Genomic DNA, 24,353 nt, shown 5'->3' on the forward strand with positions numbered 1-24,353 from the left:
CTCTCTCCCCTGTTTCCTAAATGGTTGCATTAATTTCCAGATTAACATTACCATTAACAAATGATGGTTGATTAGATAAGGGGGTTTATGTCTTGTGTTTAGAAAACGAGTGAGAAGCTTTATGGGATGATCATAGTTTGCGCTTTTGACAAATTAGGGACTGTGTTCAAATTGGATGTAGAAACTTGGACCCCCGGATGTCTTCTTCTGGTTATGTGATGGAATCTGATGAGAATCTATTAGCAGAAACTGAATATGAATGTAATCCAGAGATTTGAGGAACTTACACCAAAAACAGGGGAGAATATCAAATAACAACATAAGGGTGAATCTATATGGCAGAAAACTATAGTAATAGAAGAAGAAGAAGAAATGAAAGATGAGTTATCTTCCTACTCCAAAGTATGAATCAATTTTTGGGTGGGGAGAGAATAAACCCTAAGAATCCAAGAAAACAGGGATATTACCAGAGAAATGACATACCCACATGTGGAACATAACTTGGGACCTTGTCTGAATTTCCGGGTTTTGAGATCAACTTGAGCAGCATCCGACCTTCTTGACGGCGGAAACATCATCCTTGGACCCGACGTTGATGGTCTGCCCCTTGGGAAGTGCAGCAGGATCCTCTCCTATATCCAGAGCCTTCCGGCTCACGACACGGTATATCTGAGAGAGAACTTCGGTGAAAGAGTTCTCGACGTTCATGGACTCGAGGGCAGATGTCTCCATGAAGAAGGTGTTCTCTCTCTCGGCAAATGCCTTTGCGTCCTCTGTCGACACGGCTCGTAAGTGGCGGAGATCTGCCTTGTTCCCGACCAGCATTATCACAATGTTGGCATCTGTGTGGTCACGAAGCTCCTTCAACCATCTCTCCACGTTCTCAAACGTTACATGCCTTGTCACATCATAGACCAGCAATGCTCCCACCGCTCCTCTGTAGTATGCGCTCGTGATCGCCCGGTATCTTCATACATAAAATCCATCATTAGTTCTTGAGATTTCGCACCAAAGATTGAATGAATCAGGAAGTGAAAGAGAATTGAGGATCTCATTGATCTGGGGTTTTTTTTAAGACAGATCTGGATTCACCAAGAAAACTTGAATCCGACGAAACAACTCGCGACCCCATCTAACCCTATTCGGAAATGTCATTACTTTCCGTTTGGGGGAAGAAAGCAATCACCGAAGGAGAAAAAAAATGTCAATTTGGTCCCTACAAATTCCTCCATTACCAGACAAGAAGATAGAAAACCCAGAAGGAGATGGCGTATTTGTTAGCTCGTTCTGTCGGATTACGTACCTTTCCTGACCAGCGGTGTCCCAAATCTGGGCCTTGACGATCTTATCATCGACGCGGATGCTTCGGGTGGCGAATTCGACTCCGATGGTGGATTTGGACTCGAGGCTGAATTCGTTGCGAGTGAATCGAGAGAGCAGATTGGATTTACCGACACCGGAATCTCCTATCAAGACGACTTTGAAGAGGTAATCGTAATCATCGTCTGCCCTATACGCCGCCATTGTCAGGATCTCCGATCAGAAGGCTCTCTCTTGGGAGATCGAAGGCATGCACGGATGCTCACAGAGAGAGAGATTGTAAGGGAAGACACGCAAAGGGATGGAGATCACGGAGATCGTTGTCGGAGGAAAATCCGGTTTGGTTCGGTTTGAGAAACTATTCTTCCTTCATTCTTATCAATTTGGATATCATCAGTTCTATTCTATTAGACGAATATCATTTTCTTTGGGGTTTTTTACCCAAATAACCCACTTGGATCGCATCTATTTCATCTAAATAAACTCAAGAAAAATGGATTAGTGTCTCGGATTTTTTTATTATATTAAAATATTAAATTTATTCCATTTTTCTATCAATTTTTATTTAATTTAAATTTTATTGTGGCTTAATTTTCACTAAATAATGTCCATTTTCTTATTCCTAAAAAACTGTTGGTATGTATATATACACGCACAGAGTGACGAGATCTATGCATAAATAATAGAAAACTAAACTAATTTTTAGATCAACTTTAAAAATAAAGCTGGGATTAAATATAAAGACATAAAACGTAAACATTTTTTTAAAATAAAGATGGAACTATAGGAATTTCTAGTAAAATCTTAACAACAATCATAATATGACCATGGTCCCGTAGCTCAGTTGGTTAGAGCGTTGGTCTTATGAGCCGAAGGTCGCGGGTTCGAGCCCCGCCGGGACCAACAGAGACGCCTTTTGTCCCTAATAAATAGATTGGATCAGAAAAGTCCCGACAGCTGCTTGTATTTTGCCCCCCCACTTCCCTTCATTTTTTGCGATATTGTTCCGAAGCAAATGGATGTTATCCGGCATTGGGATCGGAGTAAAAGCGATGCCTTTTGGAAGTGATGGGAAGAGGTTGACAACAAACATGATCACATCTTCTTCTTCCTTGTCCTTGGTTTTAAGGCCAATGATTCCAAAACGCAAACCGAACAGAGTCAGAGATTTTACATCTACTTATGTATTATTTATCTGTGTAAAGACTCTCCGACACGTGGCGTTCAAGAGGAAGAACCAGGGATGTAAATTTTAACATTTTGATTAAAGATTGAGTTCAATTATTTTTAGATTTTCTTTAAAAAAAAACTGAAATTGAATTCAAACATAATATATGTTATTTAATTTATTTTGTTTAAAGTGTACATATGATTTAATTAATCAAGACTTAAAATGATTGTCCCTAAGAGATTAAAAGTAGTAATATAACGAATCAAACATACATTATTTACCTCAGTTTTGCACTGTAATGAGACGAGATCGGCATAAACGTGCACAAAAAAATAAAACTCGAGTCATCGAATATACATATACATATATATATGTATATATATAAAACCCATAAGAGCGATCATAACCCATTAACATAGATCTCTCACAGAGCAACAGTAGCAGCATTCGTAACGACAAAGAACACGCCAGCTTGCTCTTATTGATGAATTGTACGAGGTCTCTGCCCTTCCCATCCGGAAAAAAAAAAAAAAAAAATCGGAAAGCCCGATTCTAACAACAACAAAAAAACACAACTAGTTTTGCCCCGAGAGAGAGTGTATCTCGATCAACTCAGGGGAAAATTTGCGTACTCTAGCTTTGGTTTGCGAATTTGATTCCCTTCTCGATGGAGGACTTGAGCTCTGTTTTCATGGCTTCCAGCCCTTGCTTCTCAAAGTCCGACAGCGGCCCCAAGTCATAGATTTCTTCCACTCCGTTCTTCCCCAGCCTCACCTGCAAATCCATCATCGTTACGATCAGTCTCTGTAAAACTGGTGGTGATGTTTTGACGGAGGGAGAGAGAGAGAGAGAGAGAGAGAGGGACCTTGGAGGCAAAGAAGGGAAGCTCGGTGACGGTGGATTGGACGAACGAGCACTCCACGACGTCTGGAACACCGTTGAGTCCCTTCAAGCACGCATCAGCGAAAAGCGCTCCCGCATAGCTGTAATGATTTCCATCGTACAAAAACACACTTTTTACAGAGAGGCAGATCCATCTATGGAAACTTCACCAAGAACATCTACACAGTACTCCACCATTGTAATGATAATGATAATAATCCCGAGGGAGGAAAAGCAGGTGACTTACGCCATTGACAGAGTAGCCGAACCCTTTCCAGCTTTCGCCTCAACCACTTCTGTCCCTCCATCCTGGGTGCGCTTTGTCAGTGCATTGATATCTTCATCCGACAAGTTGGCTTTGGGAGTGGCCTAACCGAATATCATGAAAGTTATACAACACCAACCAACAATATCAGTATGAGGTACAGAACAGAAATGGAATATTAAGGGAACAAGCAGCAGGAAAGAGGGCAAGAAGGCAACCTGAGAAAAGAGAGGGAGAATGGTAACACCGGCATGACCACCCACAACAGGAACATTAACCTCTGGAGATGCAAGTAACCGAGTTAAAACTTGAAAGCTTTGAACAGAGTGAGCATTTTCCAATTACACCATCAAAGGCAACAAGGACAAACCTGCGACAGGGACATTAGCCTTTCCGGCATAGAAAGTCTTGGCCCTGACAACATCAAGAGTGGTTACACCAAACAGCTTCTTTTCATCGTAAGTGCCGGCCTTTTTGAAAACCTCTGCTGCAATTGGGACAGTGGAGTTCACAGGGTTGCTGATCATGTTGACAATTGCCTGATTCAAGAAACAAGAAAGTTCCCTTTGTTCAGCCATTTGATAGGATACCAAAATTCCCCGTCTAATCAGAGGTTTAAACAATCAACGAGATGTGAGGAAGGATATGCTCACACATGAACAGTTAATTTTCCTACAACATTCACCAGATGGAAACAAGGACGACTTCACCATGGATTTAGAAAATGAAACCATGGGACTGAACAGATACGTGTTTATATATTATCCTCGTGAGAATATCATAAGATGATCAGTCAAATCTTACATGTGGGCAGTACTTAGCAATGGCAGTGCAGAGGCTCTTCACGATTCCAGCATTGATGTTGAAAAGGTCGTCACGAGTCATGCCGGGTTTCCTTGGCACACCAGCTGGAATAACGACGAGGTCGGCTCCTTCAAGAGCTTTGCCCAGGTTATCATCACCCATGTATCCGACAACCTGGGAAAAAAAAAGCGATTCCCACATCAATGATCTTTCCATTAGACGAAACCCAATGGTAACAATCAACCCATAAGAGAATTCTCCCCGGAAATCTGATCGAACATCGACAAAGCAACGACGCCCGCTATCAAGCAATTCTGACGCACATTACGCAAGGGATCCCACGTGGCGAGAAGATTCAGACCAGTGAGTCACACACATCGAAGAAACGAGATCCAATTGGATTATACAACCATAGCAACTAGCAAATCTCACCATTCATCAAATCTAAAAAAACTCAAATGGGCAATCAAAAGGAATCGAATTTGAACGAGAGAACAAGCGAATCAAATGGGAAACAAGAGATCCGTACGGAGCAATCCTCGAAAGGGATACCTGAGATCTGGTGTTGATGTGGCTGACATCGGCGGCGACGCCGGGTGTGTTGGCAATATCGTAGAGGGAGAGACTGGAGACGAGAGGGTTAAGCTTCATGAGAAGGGCGAGGGGCTGACCGATCCCACCGGCGGCGCCGAGGATGGCGACCTTGCGTTCGGGAACGGACTCCGAGGAGAACCCACGGCGGAGAAGCGCCTGCTTCGCCGAGGAAGATGATCGGACGAGCATGGATCTGAACATTTTCGCTGCGATCTAGGGTTCTTCGGAGAAGCAGAGGAGAGAACAGAGACGCCTAGGTTTGGAGGAAACGGCGAAAAGAGGGCCCTTTTATGTGGTGAAGATGGTGAGCCACTCGAGGTGATGGACTCCACTTTCAGTTTTTTCCCATTTTAATCATAAAAGCGTCATTAATTAAATAATATAAGGTGCGAAAAAAATAAAATACAAAATCTGATGGCAGTATTCTTATAAATTAGAGAATTTATAAAATATAAATAATTATTGAAACTAACACTTCTTAAAAAATTATTACAATTGTCAAATTTAAAATGTAATGGTTATTTATATGTTTTAGATTTAAAATTTTATAGAAAAAAAAATAGATAATTGTCAAAAAACCGCAACAACCACATGAGAGTCGGGAGTTTTGGACAGAATCCAACGGGATGAGTTCAATGTCAGATTATGATGAAAGGCCACAAAATCACCAAAGGATAATATTTTTATAATTGTTTTCCAAAAATAAACAGAGGAATCTGATAATTTCCCAATTCTTGCGGCCACTAATAATGTTGGCATAATGTCCAAAAAAAAAACAAGAGGAGAGATGTCGAGTCACTTGCAAACAGTTCATGCCTTCAGTGGAAACAAACTCTCTCTATATATTTTTTTTTTGATAATCCGGAAGTTCACCGGGTCTTTGGCCCGACTACATCTCCTAGCGGACTGGGGAAATCCATGTAAATGCTCTTTCCCACGCTTGAATTTGAACTCAGGATAAGAGCATGCTTTGCATGTTTTGTCACCACTAAACCACCCAAGCTTGGATAACTCTCTCTATATTTAATCCAAATTGGATAATATCAACGGGTGAAACGAGTCGTCCTGAGTTTGAGTCTTAAACCGGGGAAAAAACGTATATTTATGACACCCGATTATTTAAAAAAATTCTTTAGATTTGAATACGGAATCAAATATCTGAATTCTCGTGAGATATGCCTCGTAGATCCAGGTTTCTCGGTCCTAGATCTCACAAGGGACGGATATCCGAACCGAAACTCGAAAGAAATCTCGACCTAGTCCGACAGGTGCCACGAGTAACCCGTCATATTTTTTTTTACGTATCCGCATGGATCAACCTGTTAGAAGACCGCACTTTGACATTTGTTTTTAATTTTTAATTATTAATTCAGTTTTCGGGTTAAAAATTTTGGACCGGATGTCATGGCAACGATGTGACAATGCATATAAGGATACGGCATGAGGTTCATGTATAAAATTGGAAGAAATTAAAAAAACTAATGTGTTAATCTGTTAAATTGATAATTCACGTGGCATATATTGTAAAATTAGTGTATTTTGATGGGATTTTCCTTTTTTATCAAGATTTACTATGTATATAAGGACAATTTCATAATTTAATTTTAAAATTAAAAATTTATATTAAAAAAAAGGTCCAGTCCAAGGGGTGATAAATACGTAGGCTATTTATGATCCATGGAATAAAGAAGAAGGCGTTGCCTTTGAGGGGCACCCTACATTACATATAAAGCTAAGCGACCAAGGGCGGTTGCGCACTCTCATCTGTCCGGACGTGGTTTCTCATCCACTCTTCATGGTACTTGGGATCGTACGGAACAGCCTTTCCATCAATGAACGGCTCACCTGAAAAACAAAGAGCCATACAAATGGCCAGAATCACAAACGAGACCGGAAGAAGAAACCAAACATGAAACTGTGGCTCAATCAGTAAAGAAGTGAGCAAAACTCCTTCCCAATCCGGAGTTCGAATATTCATTTGGAGAAGGACATTCACATGGGCTGTGAACTTCCGAATTATCAATAAAAAAAACGTGAAACTGTGGCTTGCTACTAAACACAAGCAGCATAGAACATGTGGCAGTGATCAGCCAACACAAAATCCAATATCAAGAAACAGATCCCCTAACTGACATTTGAAAACCATTTTCGGACAAGCGAGCACGCCGGAAGTTAGAGCAGAATGCTGAGCCCTTAATCAAGTCACAAACTCTATACATCCAATGTCAAAAGACAATTCACAATCACACTCAGCCGCCAGAAAACACAGTTACAAAGTCTTACCTCCATAGTCTTTGTTCTCTACATCCATGTACGAATCGGGAAGAACATCTCGTACGTTCGGCAATTCTGTCGGAGACAGCAGAGAAAGCACGTGAGATCAACGGCGTTTTCTACAACTCATTGAAGGAGAAGAACAATAAGAGCGCCATTAGAGGTAATAATAAGTACCTTTGATTTCGTAGGAAAGCTTTTCCGACACGAGAGCTCCGAACGCATAATAGCATCTGGTTGACACAGAGTATATCTTCATCCTTGCCTCCTCCTCACTAGAAAAACTCATAATCAGATGAACGATATCAGGGTTTCAAAAATGATCCAATGAATCTCAGTGTTACAGCCCCCCAAGATCGAGGGCTTCACACATTTTCCATAAGGATTTTCACTTTTCAATACCCAAAATGTTAAATACAAAATCTTCGAATTGGGTTTTACCTGCCAACGATCTGGGCGAGCGTTTTGATGTAGTAATCGATGATTTCATCCCTAGAGGGTTCTCCCTCAGGCTTGTTCATTATGACAAGCCAGTGCTCGAAATCGCAACCGTCGAGCAAGATCGTCTCTTTCGGGACCCGATTCGAGGCCTGCGTCGAGAAACCTCTCGTCGACGCATCGCCGCGGATCACAGAGGAGAGCGCCGCGGCGGCGAGGGGCCGCGTGCGGGTCAGCAGAGAGGACGCGGCGAGGGAATACGGAGGGGGGGCTTTGGCGAGAGCAGCCGGCGAAGAGAAGGACCGTGAGAAGATAAAGGAAAGGGAATTCGCCGGGCGACGGAGGAGGGAGCGGGAAAGGGTTTGCGACGCCATGGTCAGGGTTTAGCGCCTCGTTGTGTTTCCTTCTCATATCAAACCCTAGTAATATACAAGATCCAAGGAGTTACATAAGGGAAGAAATATATGCTCGGGGATTGCCTTCCATTACTCCTCCCTTGTTTGTCAAGGTATTCATATATGCATATATATGCGTATATGTGCGTATATGTGTTTATATATAAATGTCAATTTTAATTTAATATATAGTGAGTTTAATATGTTAAACGTAACCTATTAAATTGATTGGTTAAAAACAAATTGATCGATTTTTTTAAAAAAAAAATCAACTCAATAAACTAATCCATTTTTTAAAATCTTTTCTCACCTCTTTGTAACTGTGTTTGTGTTGTCTTTCTTCGTAAACATTGTCCATGGTTTCATATACCTATTATTAAATTGAAAACTAAAACTGAATTCTTTAATTCCTCCCGATTTCATATATGAAACTTTTATACTAAATAAATAAACTAAATATAATAATAAATATTTCTAAATATATATTTTTTAGATTTGGTCAGATATCTATCATACGATATATCTAGTAATATTTTTCAAGATTCGATATATTTCAACAGCATAAACAAGACATGTTTTCCGCCAACGCCTTCCTTTTCAAGTTTTTCCTCACTGAATTGCGAGTATATTATAAAAGGCAGCCATTTGTATTATATTGGAGATACACACGATGATACAATCATATATGTTTTAATCACACACACACACACTATATATATATATTACAAAATAGCACAGAGAAATTAATGTTTATATCATCCGAAAATGGAAATTTATTTTCGGTTCTTGGAAACATCACCGGCAACTTCGTTCGGCTTGCGTCCAACTCCGAAATTAGAGCAACACATTACGAGACTGAACTTGGTTCGATCTCCGAACACGGATGTCATCTTTTTCGTCTTCTCTTCGTCTTCTTCTTCATCATCGATCTCCATGTTCGAGCAACACAAAAAGACACACCCTTTCTTCTTCTTCATCATCATCTTCTCGTTCTCCTCCACGCCGCGGCTGCCACGCTGCGGCGGGCGGTCGTCGGATACTGCCACGTAATCTCCTTTCGTCCCCGTCAACATTTCTATATATATATATATATATGTTCTATCAGAGTATGATTTATTTTATTTTTTCCTTTTTTTTTTGTGTGTGAAATAATTGGTGGAACGAGAGATGGCATTTATAGTGAACTTCTTCTTCACCACCAAGCAATGGAATTCAACGGACAAATAATGTTTTTTTCTCAAACAAGACAAGACTTGTAAAAGTCTTGTACGGGTGTCTCTTTCATCGCGGGAAAATTCAAAAGAAAGAGGCATGTAATACTTAGTGAATAAGAAACAATATGTCTTATTCCATTGCATAATTTCAAATACATGATGCTCTAAAAGACTTAGGTTTAGAGCTTTTTAGACGGATTCTTTCTTCAATTTGGAAAAAACAAATGCAGAATTTATGAAACCATTACATGGTATTTTGCATTTCAGTTGTATTCAGTTTTTTTTTTGTAATATTTATATTTATTCGATTATTACGTCAAGTTTTGGTTTACTTTTTTATTTTTATTTTTATTTTCCTGATTCGATGTTTAAATTTTATTTAGTTTTTCCATCAAACTTTTATCAACAAATCCAAATCCAAATCCAATTACTATATTTCGATTCGTTTTTATACAAATCCAACGGTTATATTTACATTATTTTGATTCTTTCAATTTGGTTTTAAAAATAATAATATTAGATCAAATTTAGATTAAAATTTATCCAAACATGGTTATGTGTTTCTTTATTTGGTTTTATATGTCAAAACCAAAAAACAATCTCTACTAACAACACGACACTCGTAAATTGTAATCATAATGACTATTTTTCGATCTTTTCTTTGTATTTATCCCATATAAGAAAAAACCGTTCAACTTAAGAACGTTGTAGCACGATCAAATTAACAGGCAAGTGAACTAATATTTCGATGAAAATTGATATATTATATTGAATTAAAAAAATTGTACAAGTTGCGTGGTTAGATATTTATCGTATATTTTATCTATAGAAAACTGTACATGCGGTTAAATATTTTAATCGGATATAAAATATGTCCTGAAAAACATGGTTTCAAAAACTGTGACTACGTGTTCGCTGATTACGATAAGTCGCAACACTGCATCACATGTACTCTCGGTAAACTTGTCTTCGCTAATTTTTTTTTATATAATTTGGAAATTCACCGTACTTTTGACCAGACTACAGAAGATCAGAAAAGTTTATGTGAATGCTCCTCTCCAAATGAGGATTCGAACCCGAGTTGAGAAGGAGGTTTGCTCTCTTTCTAAACAGTTGAGCCACCCAATCTTGCTGTCTTCGCCTATAATTTTACCCACTAGAGCACGTTCATCACCTTTGAACTCCTGCTGGCTTAGATGACTTTCAAAGTTTGCGGATATTTTCATATATTTCCCCTTGAATGATGATTGATGATAGACAATATGCAGTTCACCAACACTGGATGTTCACAAGGATCTAGACAGAATCAATCAAAGGAGACGTTCATATATATCGGCCATGGTCGGAAAACATAGCAGAAGCTGCCAAGAAAGGAGGAAGGGGCCAAGTAGAACTTGACAGGGATGAAAGAGGAGATCCTGTCTCCGGTTGGCTATGGAGGAAGCCAGATCAGAGGAACAAGACAAGCTGAAACTTGAAAGCAGCACAAGCAAGGGGTGATAAGATGATAGAGAGAGAGAAATCCAGGACATTGGGGTCCAGGCTTAAGCAGAGACCAAAACAAAGGTAGAAAAAACTAAATACAACCTCCGACAACACAATTTTTATCCACTTCATTGTAGCTAGCTATTAGTTCATCAACAGCTTTCAAGTTCCATTTTGTTAACAAGTCCCACTTCTTTAGCAAACGCCCATGTGTTTGAAGCAGAAATAATGGATTTAAACCATGATGAATCTCTCCTGTTTAGCATATAGATAGACAATACTGGAATTTCATAACATAGAAGAAAACAGCCCATTGGGACACTTCCAAATCCATGCAAAAGTTGCTAAAGGCTGTCTATACATCGTGCCTGGAATGCTTGAGGAAAAACTAAGACGGTTCTGCTACTTAACCCTTGTAGGGGTTTTGGTTGGGCGGGTAGGCATTCTGGTACTGTGGTGGATTCTGCATTCCGCCCTGATCCTGGTATCCATTGTTCTGCTGGAAGTTACCAGGCACGTTGTTTCCCGACCATCCTGCATTTGGCATCCCACCTCCCATGTTATTCTGTGGTGGCTGCTGTCCCATGTAGTTCTGACCCATGTTTGGTGGAGGTGGCCGCTGCCCCGTGTAGTTCTGGCCCATGTTCGGTGGTGGCGGCTGCTGTCCCATGTAGTTCTGGCCCATGTTCGGTGGTGGCGGCTGCTGTCCCATGTAGTTCTGGCCCATGTTCGGTGGTGGCATCTGCCCCATGTTCCCTTGCATCCCTCCCATGTTCGGACCACCCATGTTCGGAGGCATGCCTCCTCCCATGTTGGTAGGAGGAGGAGAGCCACCTATGTTGGGAGGAGGAGGAGGAGGAGAGCCGCCCATGTTTGGTCCCTGGTTTCCCCTTACATTCTCCCTTCTTCTCTCAAAATTCCTGCTTCTGTCAAAGTTGCGAGGCCTATCATTGCGCCTGTTCCTCTCATTTGCCCGGGCATTGTTTCTTATCCACTCTTCATGGTACTTGGGATCGTAAGGAACAGCCTTTCCATCAATGAAAGGTTCACCTGAAAAAGGACCATACAAAGCCCATCCATAGAGAGGCACATAATATACTAATGTTCCTATCAATTGCTTTTGCCCAAAAACAAGGCAAAATTTTTGAGAAAACAAGTAACAGTCTCAATGGATATTACTGTCTACTAAAAAGGGTAAACACATTGGACTAATAAGAGTGTACAAAATCATAATGACTGGAAGAAGAAACCAAACATGAAACTGTGTAAAGCAACCACCCAAGTTTAAAAAAATAGGCACCCTTTCCTCCCAGGCTAGCTAAACACAAGTAGCATAGAACATGCAGCAGTGATTAGCGAATACAAAATCCAATATCAACAAATGATTCCCCTAAATGACATTTGAAAACCTCTTACAGACAAGCAAGCACGCAAAAAGGCAGAAGTTAGAGCAAAATGCTGAGCCCTTAATCAAATCACACTCAGCAAACATTATTTACTCATTACAACACTCTATACCCAATCAAAAGACAATTCAATCACACTCAGCCGCCAGAAAACACAGTTACAAAGTCTTACCTCCATAGTCTTTGTTCTTTACATCCAAGTACGAATCGGGAAGAACCCATCGTACATTAGGCAATTCTGTCGAACACAGCAAAGAAAGCACATGAGATAAACGGTATTTTCTACAACTCATAGAAGGAGAAAAACAATAAGAGCGCCATTAGAGGCAATAATACCTTTGATCTTGTAGGAAAGCTCTTCCGACACAAGAGCTCCGAAAGCATAATAGCATCTAGTTGACACAGAGTATATCTTCATCCTTGCTTCCTCCTCACTAGAAAACTCATAATCAGATGAACGAGATCAGGGTTTCAAAAATGATCCAATGAATCTCAGTGTTACAGTCCCCGAAGATCGAGGACTTCACACATTTTCCATATGGATTTTCAATTTTCAATACCCAAAATGTTAAATACAAAATCTTTGAATTGGGGTTTTACCAGCCAACGATCTGGGATAGGGTTTTGATGTAGTAGTCGATGATTTCATCCCTAGTGGGATCACCCTCAGGCTTCTCCATGACGACAAGCCAGTGCTCGAAATCGCAACCGTCGAGCAAGATCGTCTCTTTCGGGGGCCGATTCGACCAGTTAGGGTTCGGATCATTGAGGGAAGACGTAGAGGCCCGCGTCGACAAACCTCTCGTCGATGCAACGCCGCGGATCGCAGAGGAGAGCGCGGCGGCGAGGGGCCGCGAGCGGCTCAGCAAAGAGGACGCGGCGAGATAAGTCGGAGGGGGTTTGACAAAAGTAGACGACGAAGAGAAGGACCGTGGGCAGAGAAAGGAAAGCGATTTCCTCGTCCGACAGAGGAGGGAGCGGGAAAGAGACAAGCTGAAACTTGAAAGCAGCACAAGCAAGGGGCCCTAAGAGGAGCAGATAAGGAGGAAATGAAGCACAAGGGTTTTGCAGGGGTTTTTTTATACTGGAAATGAACCGAGGGGTATTTTGGACAAAACGCAATTTGCTCGAGAAGAAAAAGGAAATATACAGTGGTACCCCTAATATTGTTAGGTTAAACAAAAATGACCCCAATATTTACTAAACGTTCCAAATTATACCCATTTTATGGCTGAGAGGAATATTCCGCCACCCCATGTAATCTTATGTTCCATTTAATGCATCATTTAGGGTTTAAGATCCAATGTACCCCTTTGCTTCAAAAGGGATATTTTGTGGATGAAAGTCGTATGGAAATTATACATATATCCAAAGGTTTTGGCTTTGATGGTTTCTTTTGCAATTATTGGTTTAAAAGGCAATCACGAGATCATTTTAGCTCTAAAGCAATAGAGACTTGATTGTAGGACAATTATTGGGGGAAGTAGTTGATGTGTAAAGAGAGGCCATGGAAATGTTAGATGGAAAGGGACATTTGTGTCGTTTCCCCTGACCATGTATGCATATGATACATACATGTTTATATGTGTATATGCATCCATGGCAATGTAAAACTCTACATTGACATTTTAAGGTGAAAGTGTCCGAGATCAGCAATAAAAGGAAAGTCCAGACTTACGCTTCATTCTCATTCTCTCTGTGCAGAAACAGAAGAGAGTGATGGTCTCAGAGTTCGTACATTAAGATTTAAGATTACACAACAACAGACGGCCGATATGTATATGTCTGTAAACAGTATCCTCGGCCGTATAACTTATTACTTCCATTCTGAAGAAGAAAAAAAAGAGAGAGCCCCCTCGAGATGAACAACCTCCGAGAGAGATAACGAGAAACATCCGCAGAAAAATCGGGTTTTTTTTAAGGGATTAACCGGTGTTCTGAAGGCCGGCGGCAACACCCTTCATGGTCAAGATAAGGGTATCCTCAAGCCCAGGAGCGTATTCGCTCATAGGGTTAAGCTTGACGAGTTCATCAGCTGGGTTGCTCGAGTCCATGACCTCCTTCGAGATGTGAGGCCTCAACTTCACGTCATAGTTTGGATCACGTATCCTCTTCAGCGTGTAGGCTTGGCATACGTTGAGTGTCGTTATGTATGAGTCTCGAAGACGCAGTCTTTGTTTCAAGTATGGGTTTCCTTCCAGCAGATCTTTGTGCCCTGCAATCTGCACAACCAACGCAACAATCTCATAAGATCTTGTCTTGTCTTGCTCGGACAAGAAGAAGAACAGTATTGCAGTTTAGATGAGATTTCTGTGTTAAGTACTGTAATGGATGGGTGGAGTTTTTAGTTTTACCTGCAGGATGAGGTTCTTGGTCTCTTCAAAGTTAGCTCTGAGCTTGTCTCCAAAGGGCCACAGTTCTTCCGAGACGAGAAGCTTGTCGTACAACGCAGCGATCCCGGGATCTCCCTTGGCGAAAACCATTTCCACGAGATCGATGGTTACCCTGAAGAATGGCCAGTTATTGTACATCTGCTGCAGCATTTGGAGGTTTCTTACATCTTTCTGGATCGCGTGTCTAAACGCTGCTCCGAATCCCAACCATACGGGAAGATGGAATCTCGTCTGTGTCCATGCAAAGATCCATGGGATAGCACGGAGAGATTCAATACCTCCGCTCGGTTTTCGCTTCGAGGGTCTGCTTCCAATGTTCATACGGCCGTACTCCAGCTCGGGTGTAGCCTGAAAACCAACCAATGTTTGCCCAGTTAATGACAGTGCTTAAACAAAACCTGGGCGAAGTATATATATTTGTGTAAAATACTTACAAGCCGGAAGTACTCGACAAATCGAGGCTCTTGGAAAACGTAAGACCGGTACTCCTCGGTTGCAACAACTGCTATTTCATCTAGCAAGGCACGCCATTCAGGTTTCGGTGCAACCGGGGGATTCATACCGTGTTCAAGAGTAGCAGCCGTGAAACGCTGGAGGGTTCTGAAACATAAATGCTCCTCTCCGAACGACTGCTCGATGACTTCGCCCTGAACCGTCACACGGAGTGACCCGTGAATGGTGTCTGGTGGCTGAGATAATATAGCAAGATGAGTCGGACCACCTCCTCTCCCGACTGTGCCACCTCGGCCATGGAACATGGTTAGCTTCACCCCGTATTCCTTTGCGACCTTCACGAGCTCTTCCTGAGCTTTGTACAACTGCCAAGCAGCCGATAACCGGCCAGCATCTTTCCCCGAATCCGAGTAACCGATCATAACCTCTTGTTTTCCATTAATACGGTTCCTGTACCAGTCTATCGAGAAGAGCCTCGAAACAGCGGCAGGCGCAGCATCTAGATCAGCAAGCTTCTCGAAGAGAGGAACAACTCTCAGTGGTTGTTTTATGCGGCATTCACGCTGTAAAAGCTCAACGGCCAGGACATCGGAAGGTGCAGTTGCCATCGAGATAATGTAAGCTCCAAAGCTGTCAGCCGGTAACTCGGCTATGACATGGAAGGTGTCGAGGACATCGGCTATTTCCTCGGTTTTTGGGAGGTCAGAACCGAAAAGCGGACGCTTTCCACGTAGCTCGGAGAGAAGCCATTCCTGGCGGCGTTCCTCGGACCATTCTCTGTAAGAACCGATGTTCAAGTGCTTGGTGATAGCATCCAAGACATCGGTGTGGCGGTCGGATTCTTGCCTGATGTCAACTCTGACAAGGGAGAGCCCAAAGGTAGAGACTTGCCTCAAGAAATCCAGAAGGCTTCCATCAGCTATGGGGTGATCACCCGATGAGCAGAGTGATCGGTAACATAGTTCAAGAGGTTCCAAGAACTATACACAGAACAGATCAAATATTAGCCGGTAAAATATGAAAATCCAGTTTCGAAAACATTATTCAGGAGCAAGCCCGAGAGAGAGGTTGCTACCTGTTCCACGTTAGTGAAAGTCGCTTCCTCGGGGATGTCAGAGATTCCGGTAGTCAGTAACTGACGGGCACGTTCCCTTGTTTGGTACAGTTTGTCTCTGACATAACCAAGAACCACTCGATATGGCTCACTTGGAGAGATTGTCTTCCAGAATTCTGCCATGAAGGACAGAACAAAGCATCGGGAGCTAAGTTTAGATTTTGATAGATAGCTTGAAATGGCAATGCAGGTTCATATGTGCTTTCATCATCACACCACACGAATACATAAATCGGTTCGTTGATATATTATAAAACGATCTTGCAAGCAACCATTCTCCGAAAATGAGTTTCAGATTTTACCTATGTAGTGTTTTGCTGCATCTTTCCTAGAATTCCTGTGAAGTTCATCAGCACGTACACGGAGCTCGTCATTGCAACGCCACATAGACAACTGCCGAGAAAAATGATGAAAGAATGAATCATACATACACCGGAGAAAGAAATATGTGATGCAAATCAGACAAAAAGTTCAGGAGATAATATCAAACCTCGAACATAAGGTCCTCGATTTGATTAAAGTACATGTTAGCAGCCATCATTCTGGCTAATAAGCACACGTCCCTGGTGACTTCTGGGGTAACCCGAGGGTTGCCTACAATTCATATAAACCAGCCGAGTTTCGGTAAGAGAGAGCTATAAAAGGATCATATAATGTGGCCGATAAAAAGACGATAATATTACCATCACGGTCACCGCCCATCCAAGAAGAGAACTGAATCAGCGGGGCATTGTAAGGTAGACGCTCGTTAATCCCTATGTTTTTCAAAGCTGTATCCACACGGCGAAGAAACTTGGGGACACCCTTACAGATCGTCTCATGGAAATAACTCATTCCAGCTCTCATCTCGTCTTGTGGGGTCGGAGGTGTTCTTCTGATCTCATCCGTGCGGAATGCTGCTTGAATCTATACCACAAGGCATTATGTAAAGGACAATATATATATATATATACTGTACATATAGCCTTATTACAGATTAATATGGAAAAGGGCACTCCATTAAAATGCCCAAGGATTTTCATAAGCTGAGTAATACCTCTCTTTGCAGAGCTTCATCGAGCTCTTGCTTGTCATCAGGGGTAATGTCCTTTGCATACAACTGAGCAAGACAGTTCCTTATCCTGAAAAGGGCATAAAAGAAAACTGTAAGGCCAAAGCATATAAGCGAGGAGCGTAAAGGCAGCAAGGCAAAGTCAAACTAACCTCCCATGCTTCTGGAGCAAAGATCTTCGGACAGACTGAGTAGGATGAGCTGTCAAGACAAGATCCACTGTCTGATTCTTGAGAGCTTCGAAAACCTCTTCAGGAGACTTCTTCAGATCCACCACGAGTCTCTTGAAAGTTTCCTCTATGTCTGACTCGGTTGTGGCTGAGTTCTCATCGGCGAAATCGCGTCTTGCCAGCTTCTTGATCCTACGACGGTAAGCAATCTGCACTTCCTCGGCCAAGTTGGCCAAGTTAAGCATGTGTGAGAAAGCCTTGGCAATAACAATGGAGTCCCCGGGATCCAAACTCGTCAGGACACTCCCTAGCTCCTCGAGCTTTTTCGGGTCGTGCTTTCCTTCGTACTCAGCCGAAAGCTCGTAAAGCTCTTGAACCTACATAAACATGATTCACTCCCGGATCATTTACAGATTCAACTCTGAACAAAGACAAGTTCTTTCCACTGATAATTGCAGATCAGATAATCACAGAAAGGAGCACAATATATAACTTCTCTTGCAGATGAACAATAAGGTTAATCAGACAGCTTCTTAACGGCAGTTCACATGAACCAAACAGTAACAGATCTGAAATACCTAAAAAGAACTAAGAACTTCGAATGTTTTGCTGTGAGAAGCCATCGACCATGAGCACAGATTATTCAGACCACTAATCAAGGAGACAGTTTCCAACAAAGACAGAAGAGAACATATAAAAAATGGATTGCCCTAGTTCTTCGGAAATGGGCATCAACCAAACGACGCGAAATTAGGTTTTTTTTTTTAAAGTTGTACCGTTTCTCTGAGACCCTCGCCGTGCAAATCTTGGAGAATGTCGAGGAAACGATCCAGGAGCAAAGCATCATACTCCACAAGCCTGTCGTCTTCGCCAACTTTGGCAGGAACCAGTTGCCGAAGCTGCGCGTCGATGGATACCATCTTCTCTAAGTTCCGAGTCGCCATTGTCGCGGATCGCTAAACCCTCTCTGCCTTTTCTCTGCGATCATCAGGTCAGAAAACCCCCAAAAAAACACCAAAAGTTAACGGGAAAAAAGGCAAGATCTGTTGACCACTGACACAAATTTCGGCACTAAAACTGGGAAATTGACGGCCAAACGAAAACTGGAAAACAGTAACACAAACCAAATCAGACAAGAGAAAGCCGGAGAATTTCAATCGATCGAGACATACCCAGAAGAGAAACTCTGCGGATATTGCTGAATCTGAATCTGAATCTGAATCTGGGCAAGCAATTGGACGTGATTCAGAATCTACCCAGATGAAAGAAAAAGGTTTTTCTTTTTTTTCTGGGATCGAAGTCAGAGCTGTAGACAGATGCCACTGAACTAAGAGCATATATATAGAGGGAGGGAGAGAGAGAGAGAGATTTGGTGACTATTGGATGATGACATGCGCGTTTACTATTGAAATTTATTTATTTTTACTTTTAACAGTGGTAACCGCGGAAATGCTCGAGTGTTTACTATTGACAATTTATTTCTCCATTTTTTTTAAAATTTATTTCTACTTTTAGAATGTATAAAATTCCTTTTTTGATTTTATAAGCGTATACATAACAAAATCCGACAGATTCTTTTTCTTTAGGACCAAAACTGTTTTAGTTTGCCTTAATTAATTCAGATTCTCATTCACTGCAATTTATTCTTTTCCCTCTAAGTTATAATTCAAACATTTACTAATAATATCACTAGATGCTTCTAGTTGATTCGCATATACTGCGATTTATTCTTTTTCTAATAATATTATAATAATTTAGATTCTTTACTTTATATTATATAATATCCTAGTTAAGTTAACATTTGATTTTTACCAAAAAAAAAAGTTAACATTTGATTAAAAGGTAGGAAAAATAAGAATATGCTTAAGGTACTTAATTAGTAAAAACATGTTGCAACGAATAGTAATATACCTATACTTGAATATATACGTTATTGTATTCAAATAAAATTCAATATAATATTAGTTAATTAATTAAATCTTTAAAGAATATTAAATAAATATAAAATCGTCCAAAAAACTAAATAAAAAATATTTTAAAAGTAAATATTGTTGTTCAAAACTAAAAAAAAAATCTGAATCTAATAAAAAATGATATAAAAAATGAATAGATAAAATTATATGTAAATTTCATAATCAATTTCGGATTTTTAAAATTTTGAATAAAAATAATTACAAGTAGTCTGTGTGATGATTAACTTTTGAATAGTGAAATATATTGGAAAATAAAAAAAAACACTGATTTTTTTTTAACAGATGTTGTAATCAACAGAATATACTCTTTTATTAAATAAGATCGGATGATGGAGGCGACGTGAAGAAGAAAGATTCCAAGCATCTGCTCATTCTCAATCATGGATTTATATTCGACTAAATTATCCAAATAAGTATTTCCTCACATATTTATTGAAAATATATATTGTTCTACGTTATACTTTAATTAATACAATTTTAAATCTGGTTAGATCATTAGAGAACTATATATAATAATAATAATAATAATATTAAAAAATAAAGAAATTATGTCTCCAACAATTTTATATTTTTGTCTTGTTGACATTATATTCTATTTAAATATATCCTTAATAAAAATATATATTGGAAGTCCAGCCTTTTGTTTCAAATACAGAAATTTGTACCGAATAACACCTTTTTCTTGCATGATTTCACAAATTAATTCTTTTTGTTATAGAACACACTCACACATCTATATATAGTTATAATTTTCCAAGTAATATAAAGTCAACACGTTGATTTTTTTTAATGGAATATTCGAATAATTTCGTATGTCTACTTGTCTCTCTGAATTTTTTCAAGTCAGCCAAAAATGTGTGATGTGTATTAAGTCTTCTTTCCTCTTAGAATATTCCGAATCTCTCTCTCTCTCTACATATATATATATATATATATATATATGTATATGTGTGTGTGTGTGTGGTACTAATGAAAAAACAAAATAAACTGAAATATCTACTGCCGTTGATTGTCTACATTACAATTTTTTTTTTTTTTGGGACGTTGTATATATAATCATATAAGTGATTAGAGGATAAAATAAAGTGCATGATTGGGCCATTGGACGTCATGGTCGGTGATAATTAGGTTGGCGTATTCAATTATAATTTAAATTAATTATCACTTGTAATACTGTGGGATGATTCATGAAGGCTATTACCGAACGTTGTTTGACGCCACTTGTTTCCGGGTTACGTTTTTTTTTTTTTTTTTTTTTTTTTGGAATCTCTATATTCTAATCTAATGTACGAAATGGGCCTAAGAAGATACCATACCCATTAGGCCCAATGAGTATTACATTAGGCTCAATTGATATGTAAGTTATGGGCTGGGAATCAATTTTGTTTACCGAAATTACCCCTGCTCATACCCCTAATAATATTATGATATGTGTATCTATATTTGAATATGTCTGTTGATTAAAAGAAGTCGGGTGTTTTTTTTCTTCATATATATAATTTCCTCCGCCCTAATTCTTCCAGCCTCTCTCTCTCTCTCTTCTCTCTCTCTATATCTCGCGCGCGCTCTCCCATCGCCGCCGGAGTTTTCTCGCCGGTAGGTCCTCCCTCTGCTGCTTCGCTGCTGTTGCTCCTCCTTTTACCTTTCTTCTTTTTTTCTTCTCCTCTTCGTCCTTCTCCGTATTCCAACGGCTAGGGATCGTGGGTTTTAGCTACATAGCTCGAGAATCAATTAGAACATGAAGGAAATTTTATAGCTTTGATGACTGGCTGATTTCTTTTTTGTTTAATCATGAAATTCGACGACTGAAGGTCGTTAACGAGCTATGGTTGTGGGTCTTATGCTAGCCAATAGGTAAACTCAAGTTTCAAAATTTAAGTGGGATATTCATATGCCATTGTTAATGTGTATCAGGGTCTAGATTTTCTTGGTTATGCTCCCGAAAATTTCTACGAATATATCAATTTGTCTGCGTATACTTCTCCTGTCGGATTTGTGGGCATTGTATGAGATGTGAAGCTGGAGCATTAAGCATAGCAAATTGCGTGTTCTGAAGTAGAAACCGGATGGAGATAATTGGAGCTTTAGACGAGATTTTAGTGCAAAATCCCCCGCTGGAGGACTTCTCTTCTGCTGATTTGACTTGGACTAAGTTTGGTACGGCGGAGCATCATGACGATGTCGCCCTCATTCCGTATGCAAGGGTGGATGAATTTATAATCGGAGAATGCTCGAACGTGGAGTGCCCAACTCGGTTTCATATCGAAAGGGGAAGGAAACGTCCCCGAGGAAGCCTGAAGGAGCATAAGAGCGATGACTATTTGGAATACAGGCTGTAAGTTTCAATCAATGGCTTCTGCATTGTTATCTTGTTCGTTTTTGCTTGAGGATAGATTTAGGTTATTTTTTTTGAAGGTATTGGTGTTCATTTGGTCCTGAAAACTATGGGGAAGGTGGTAGTGTCTTACCAAGTAGAAAGTATCGTCTCAACACTAGAAACCGTGCTGCCCGACCACAGTCAATGAGGGGATGTACATGCCATTTCGTGGTCAAACGCCTCTATACTCGCCCTTCAGTTGCACTTCTTATATATAACGAAAGACGTCACATAAACAAGTCCGGATTTATCTGTCACGGGCCTCTTGATAGAGATGCTATCGGCCCTGGTGCGAAGAAAATCCCGTATATATGTAACGAAATTCAACAGCAAACCATGTCTATGATATATCTCGGTATTCCCGAAGAAAATGTGTTGGAGAAACATATCGAAGGGATCCAGAGATACTGTGGTTCAGATGCAACAGTGAATAGCCTTGCTACTCAATATGTTCACAAACTCGGGATGATTATTAAGCGCTCAACTCATGAGTTGGACCTCGATGATCAAGCTAGCATCAAGATATGGGCTGAGCGCAACAAGAAATCCATTTTCTTTTATCAGGATCCTTCAGAAACAGATCAGTTCATGCTGGGGATTCAGACAGAATGGCAGTTGCAGCAATTAATTCGTTTTGGGCATTGTAGTCTTATAGCCGCTGATTCGACATTTGGTGTAAAGAGGCTTAAGGTAATATAACATTATCTCATGTCCATCTTTTGCTTCGAGGGAATTTTATGTTCTGACCTGATCTTTTATAATATTGCAGTATCCTTTGTGTACACTTCTTGTATTTGATTCTAGACAGCACGCCCTCCCCATCGCATGGATTATTTCTCGTAGCTTTTCAAAACCTGATGTGGAGAAGTGGATGAAGTCACTACTTCAGCGTGCCCGGAGTGTAGAGCCTGGCTTTCATATCAATGGATTTATCATTGACGATGCCGCTGCAGAGATTGATCCCATAAGGCATGGATGATCCTTGAACCCTATGGAAGCTAAACTGTATATATTTATTAACCCATGTTTCCGTTCATTTCAGGGACACATTTGGTTGCTCCATCCTTTTCTCTCTGTGGCGTGTTCGTAGATCATGGCTTAGAAATGTTGTCAAGAAGTGCGATAACGTTGAGGTCCAGAGGGAGTTATTCAAATGTTTAGGAAAAGTCGTGTACAGCGTTTGGAACGGAGATGATACATCAAAGGCATTGGAAGAATTAACTCAGGATTTCGTTGATCAAACTGCATTTATGCAGTATTTCAAGGCCATTTGGATGCCTAAGATAGGTTAGCACTCGCTTAAGATCCACCTCTAATCTTTCTACAAATGGACATACCCAGGATACATTCACACATATATACATACATATGATTCATTTGCATTATGATGCTTGTGTTTTCCTGATTTGAGACAGGAATGTGGCTTTCAACTATCAAAAGTCTTCCAGTTGCGAGTCAAGAAGCATCTGGTGCGATAGAAGCTTACCATGTAAAGCTGAAAGCCAAACTATTTGATGATACGCACCTCGGTGCCCTTCAGAGAGTGGATTGGTTGGTGCACAAGCTGACAACTGAATTGCATTCGAGCTATTGGCTTGATCGGTATGCAGATGAGAGTAACTCTTTCCATAATGTCAAGGAAGAATATCTTGCTTCTACATCATGGCACCGGGCATTGGAGATTACAGATTCTGCTGTTACATTCGATGAAAAGAACCGCCTTTTTGCCAAGGTTCAGTCTAAGAAAGATACCGACGTATTGCATGTTGTCTGGAACCCGGGATCTGAGTTTGCTTTCTGCGATTGCTTATGGTCATTACAAGGGAATTTATGCAAACACATCATCAAGGTAAACTCGATGTGTGAAAATCGTGAAGGCTATAGTCCCTCAATGTCGTTTCGTTCTCTCAGAGAGATACTAACGAACCTGAGGAAGCAGCCTATGGACGACTCGATAGACTTGGATCTGTCAATGGCCTGGACCCTGCAGATGCTTGATCAGATAAAGCAATTGGTTCAACTGAACAGTACGGATGATATCAGCGACATAGTTCATAATCTGCCGGTGAAATGGGCTTGTAAGAAGAGCAGAACAACCATTGGGATACCCACCACTACTAGTGCCTTTACAAAGGAAAAGAGTCAGAAACGAAAACGGCTGTCACAGATGAGACGATGACTTGGTAGTTAGATCACTCTCTGCAACTGTGTCAGAATCCTGCCCAGTTCAATCAGCCTGAAGAAGATTCCCAGAAATCTCTGTGAGAATTCAATGCAGGATCCGAATAGCCTTTTGTGGCAGCCTCAAGGCCTTGTACAAAGGCAGAGTGTGAGCAACAGTAGCGTCAGAGTTGGAAATTCTTAGTTGTAGCCTAATACCAACCCTTCGTTCTTTTCTTGTTTCCATTGTACATCTTTCCATTTACTAGATAAGATTGTTCATTTCGAGAAACACAGATATCTATTCTCCTTATGATGACAATTCCATATCTGTATACAGTTTGTCACTGAAGGGTTCTGCTTATTTCTTGGAAATAACAACAAAGTTTTGATGCCATAATCAAACAATCTGAC

General features: G+C 40.5%; 6 protein-coding genes and 1 non-coding gene across 8 annotated transcripts; 2 read left to right on the forward strand and 5 right to left on the reverse strand.

Moving 5' to 3' along the window:
* Window positions 1-239: 239 nt before the first annotated feature.
* Window positions 240-1,694, reverse strand: LOC104815566 (ras-related protein RABA1f-like). The gene is made up of 2 exons (XM_010544002.2): window positions 1,304-1,694; window positions 240-967 (listed from the first exon to the last, which is right to left on the reverse strand). Exons 1-2 carry the CDS (start codon window positions 1,522-1,524, stop codon window positions 535-537), a joined length of 654 nt encoding a protein of 217 aa, XP_010542304.1. The 5' UTR covers window positions 1,525-1,694; the 3' UTR covers window positions 240-534.
* Window positions 1,695-2,149: 455 nt separating this feature from the next.
* On the forward strand, window positions 2,150-2,223 carry TRNAI-UAU. Its single transcript has one exon. It is a non-coding gene; the product is annotated as a tRNA-Ile (tRNA).
* A 652-nt stretch (window positions 2,224-2,875) lies between these two features.
* Window positions 2,876-5,332, reverse strand: LOC104815567 (malate dehydrogenase 1, mitochondrial). Its single transcript, XM_010544003.2, has 7 exons — window positions 4,995-5,332; window positions 4,443-4,616; window positions 4,009-4,177; window positions 3,857-3,918; window positions 3,621-3,742; window positions 3,357-3,474; window positions 2,876-3,265 (listed from the first exon to the last, which is right to left on the reverse strand). Exons 1-7 carry the CDS (start codon window positions 5,235-5,237, stop codon window positions 3,125-3,127), a joined length of 1,029 nt encoding a protein of 342 aa, XP_010542305.1. The 5' UTR covers window positions 5,238-5,332; the 3' UTR covers window positions 2,876-3,124.
* Window positions 5,333-6,679: 1,347 nt separating this feature from the next.
* On the reverse strand, window positions 6,680-8,213 carry LOC104815568 (multiple organellar RNA editing factor 8, chloroplastic/mitochondrial-like). The gene is made up of 4 exons (XM_010544004.2): window positions 7,752-8,213; window positions 7,488-7,585; window positions 7,320-7,385; window positions 6,680-6,881 (listed from the first exon to the last, which is right to left on the reverse strand). Exons 1-4 carry the CDS (start codon window positions 8,120-8,122, stop codon window positions 6,769-6,771), a joined length of 648 nt encoding a protein of 215 aa, XP_010542306.1. The 5' UTR covers window positions 8,123-8,213; the 3' UTR covers window positions 6,680-6,768.
* Window positions 8,214-11,053: 2,840 nt separating this feature from the next.
* LOC104815569 (multiple organellar RNA editing factor 8, chloroplastic/mitochondrial-like) lies at window positions 11,054-13,230 on the reverse strand. The gene is made up of 5 exons (XM_010544005.1): window positions 12,849-13,230; window positions 12,585-12,682; window positions 12,421-12,486; window positions 11,570-11,892; window positions 11,054-11,527 (listed from the first exon to the last, which is right to left on the reverse strand). The coding sequence occupies exons 1-5, from the start codon at window positions 12,926-12,928 to the stop codon at window positions 11,249-11,251; spliced, it is 846 nt and encodes a 281-aa protein (XP_010542307.1). The 5' UTR covers window positions 12,929-13,230; the 3' UTR covers window positions 11,054-11,248.
* A 674-nt stretch (window positions 13,231-13,904) lies between these two features.
* LOC104815570 (phosphoenolpyruvate carboxylase 1-like) lies at window positions 13,905-18,745 on the reverse strand. The gene is made up of 11 exons (XM_010544006.1): window positions 18,602-18,745; window positions 18,206-18,407; window positions 17,412-17,806; window positions 17,245-17,329; window positions 16,892-17,114; window positions 16,699-16,802; window positions 16,511-16,601; window positions 16,170-16,324; window positions 15,076-16,074; window positions 14,603-14,989; window positions 13,905-14,470 (listed from the first exon to the last, which is right to left on the reverse strand). The coding sequence occupies exons 2-11, from the start codon at window positions 18,371-18,373 to the stop codon at window positions 14,174-14,176; spliced, it is 2,904 nt and encodes a 967-aa protein (XP_010542308.1). The 5' UTR covers window positions 18,374-18,407; window positions 18,602-18,745; the 3' UTR covers window positions 13,905-14,173.
* Window positions 18,746-20,888: 2,143 nt separating this feature from the next.
* Window positions 20,889-24,274, forward strand: LOC104815571. Of its 2 annotated transcripts, none has more exons than XM_010544008.1 (6): window positions 20,889-20,998; window positions 21,317-21,737; window positions 21,818-22,469; window positions 22,549-22,748; window positions 22,822-23,066; window positions 23,195-24,274. In XM_010544008.1, the coding sequence occupies exons 2-6, from the start codon at window positions 21,469-21,471 to the stop codon at window positions 23,956-23,958; spliced, it is 2,130 nt and encodes a 709-aa protein (XP_010542310.1). In that variant the 5' UTR covers window positions 20,889-20,998; window positions 21,317-21,468; the 3' UTR covers window positions 23,959-24,274. The 2 variants fall into 2 exon arrangements, with proteins under 2 accessions (XP_010542310.1, XP_010542311.1); XM_010544009.2 differs by having other exon boundaries at window positions 20,926-20,998; window positions 21,462-21,737.
* Window positions 24,275-24,353: the final 79 nt, after the last annotated feature.

This window comes from Tarenaya hassleriana, unplaced genomic scaffold (genome assembly GCF_000463585.1).
Source record: "Tarenaya hassleriana unplaced genomic scaffold, ASM46358v1 Cleome24, whole genome shotgun sequence".
NCBI classification, from domain to species: Eukaryota; Viridiplantae; Streptophyta; class Magnoliopsida; order Brassicales; family Cleomaceae; genus Tarenaya; species Tarenaya hassleriana.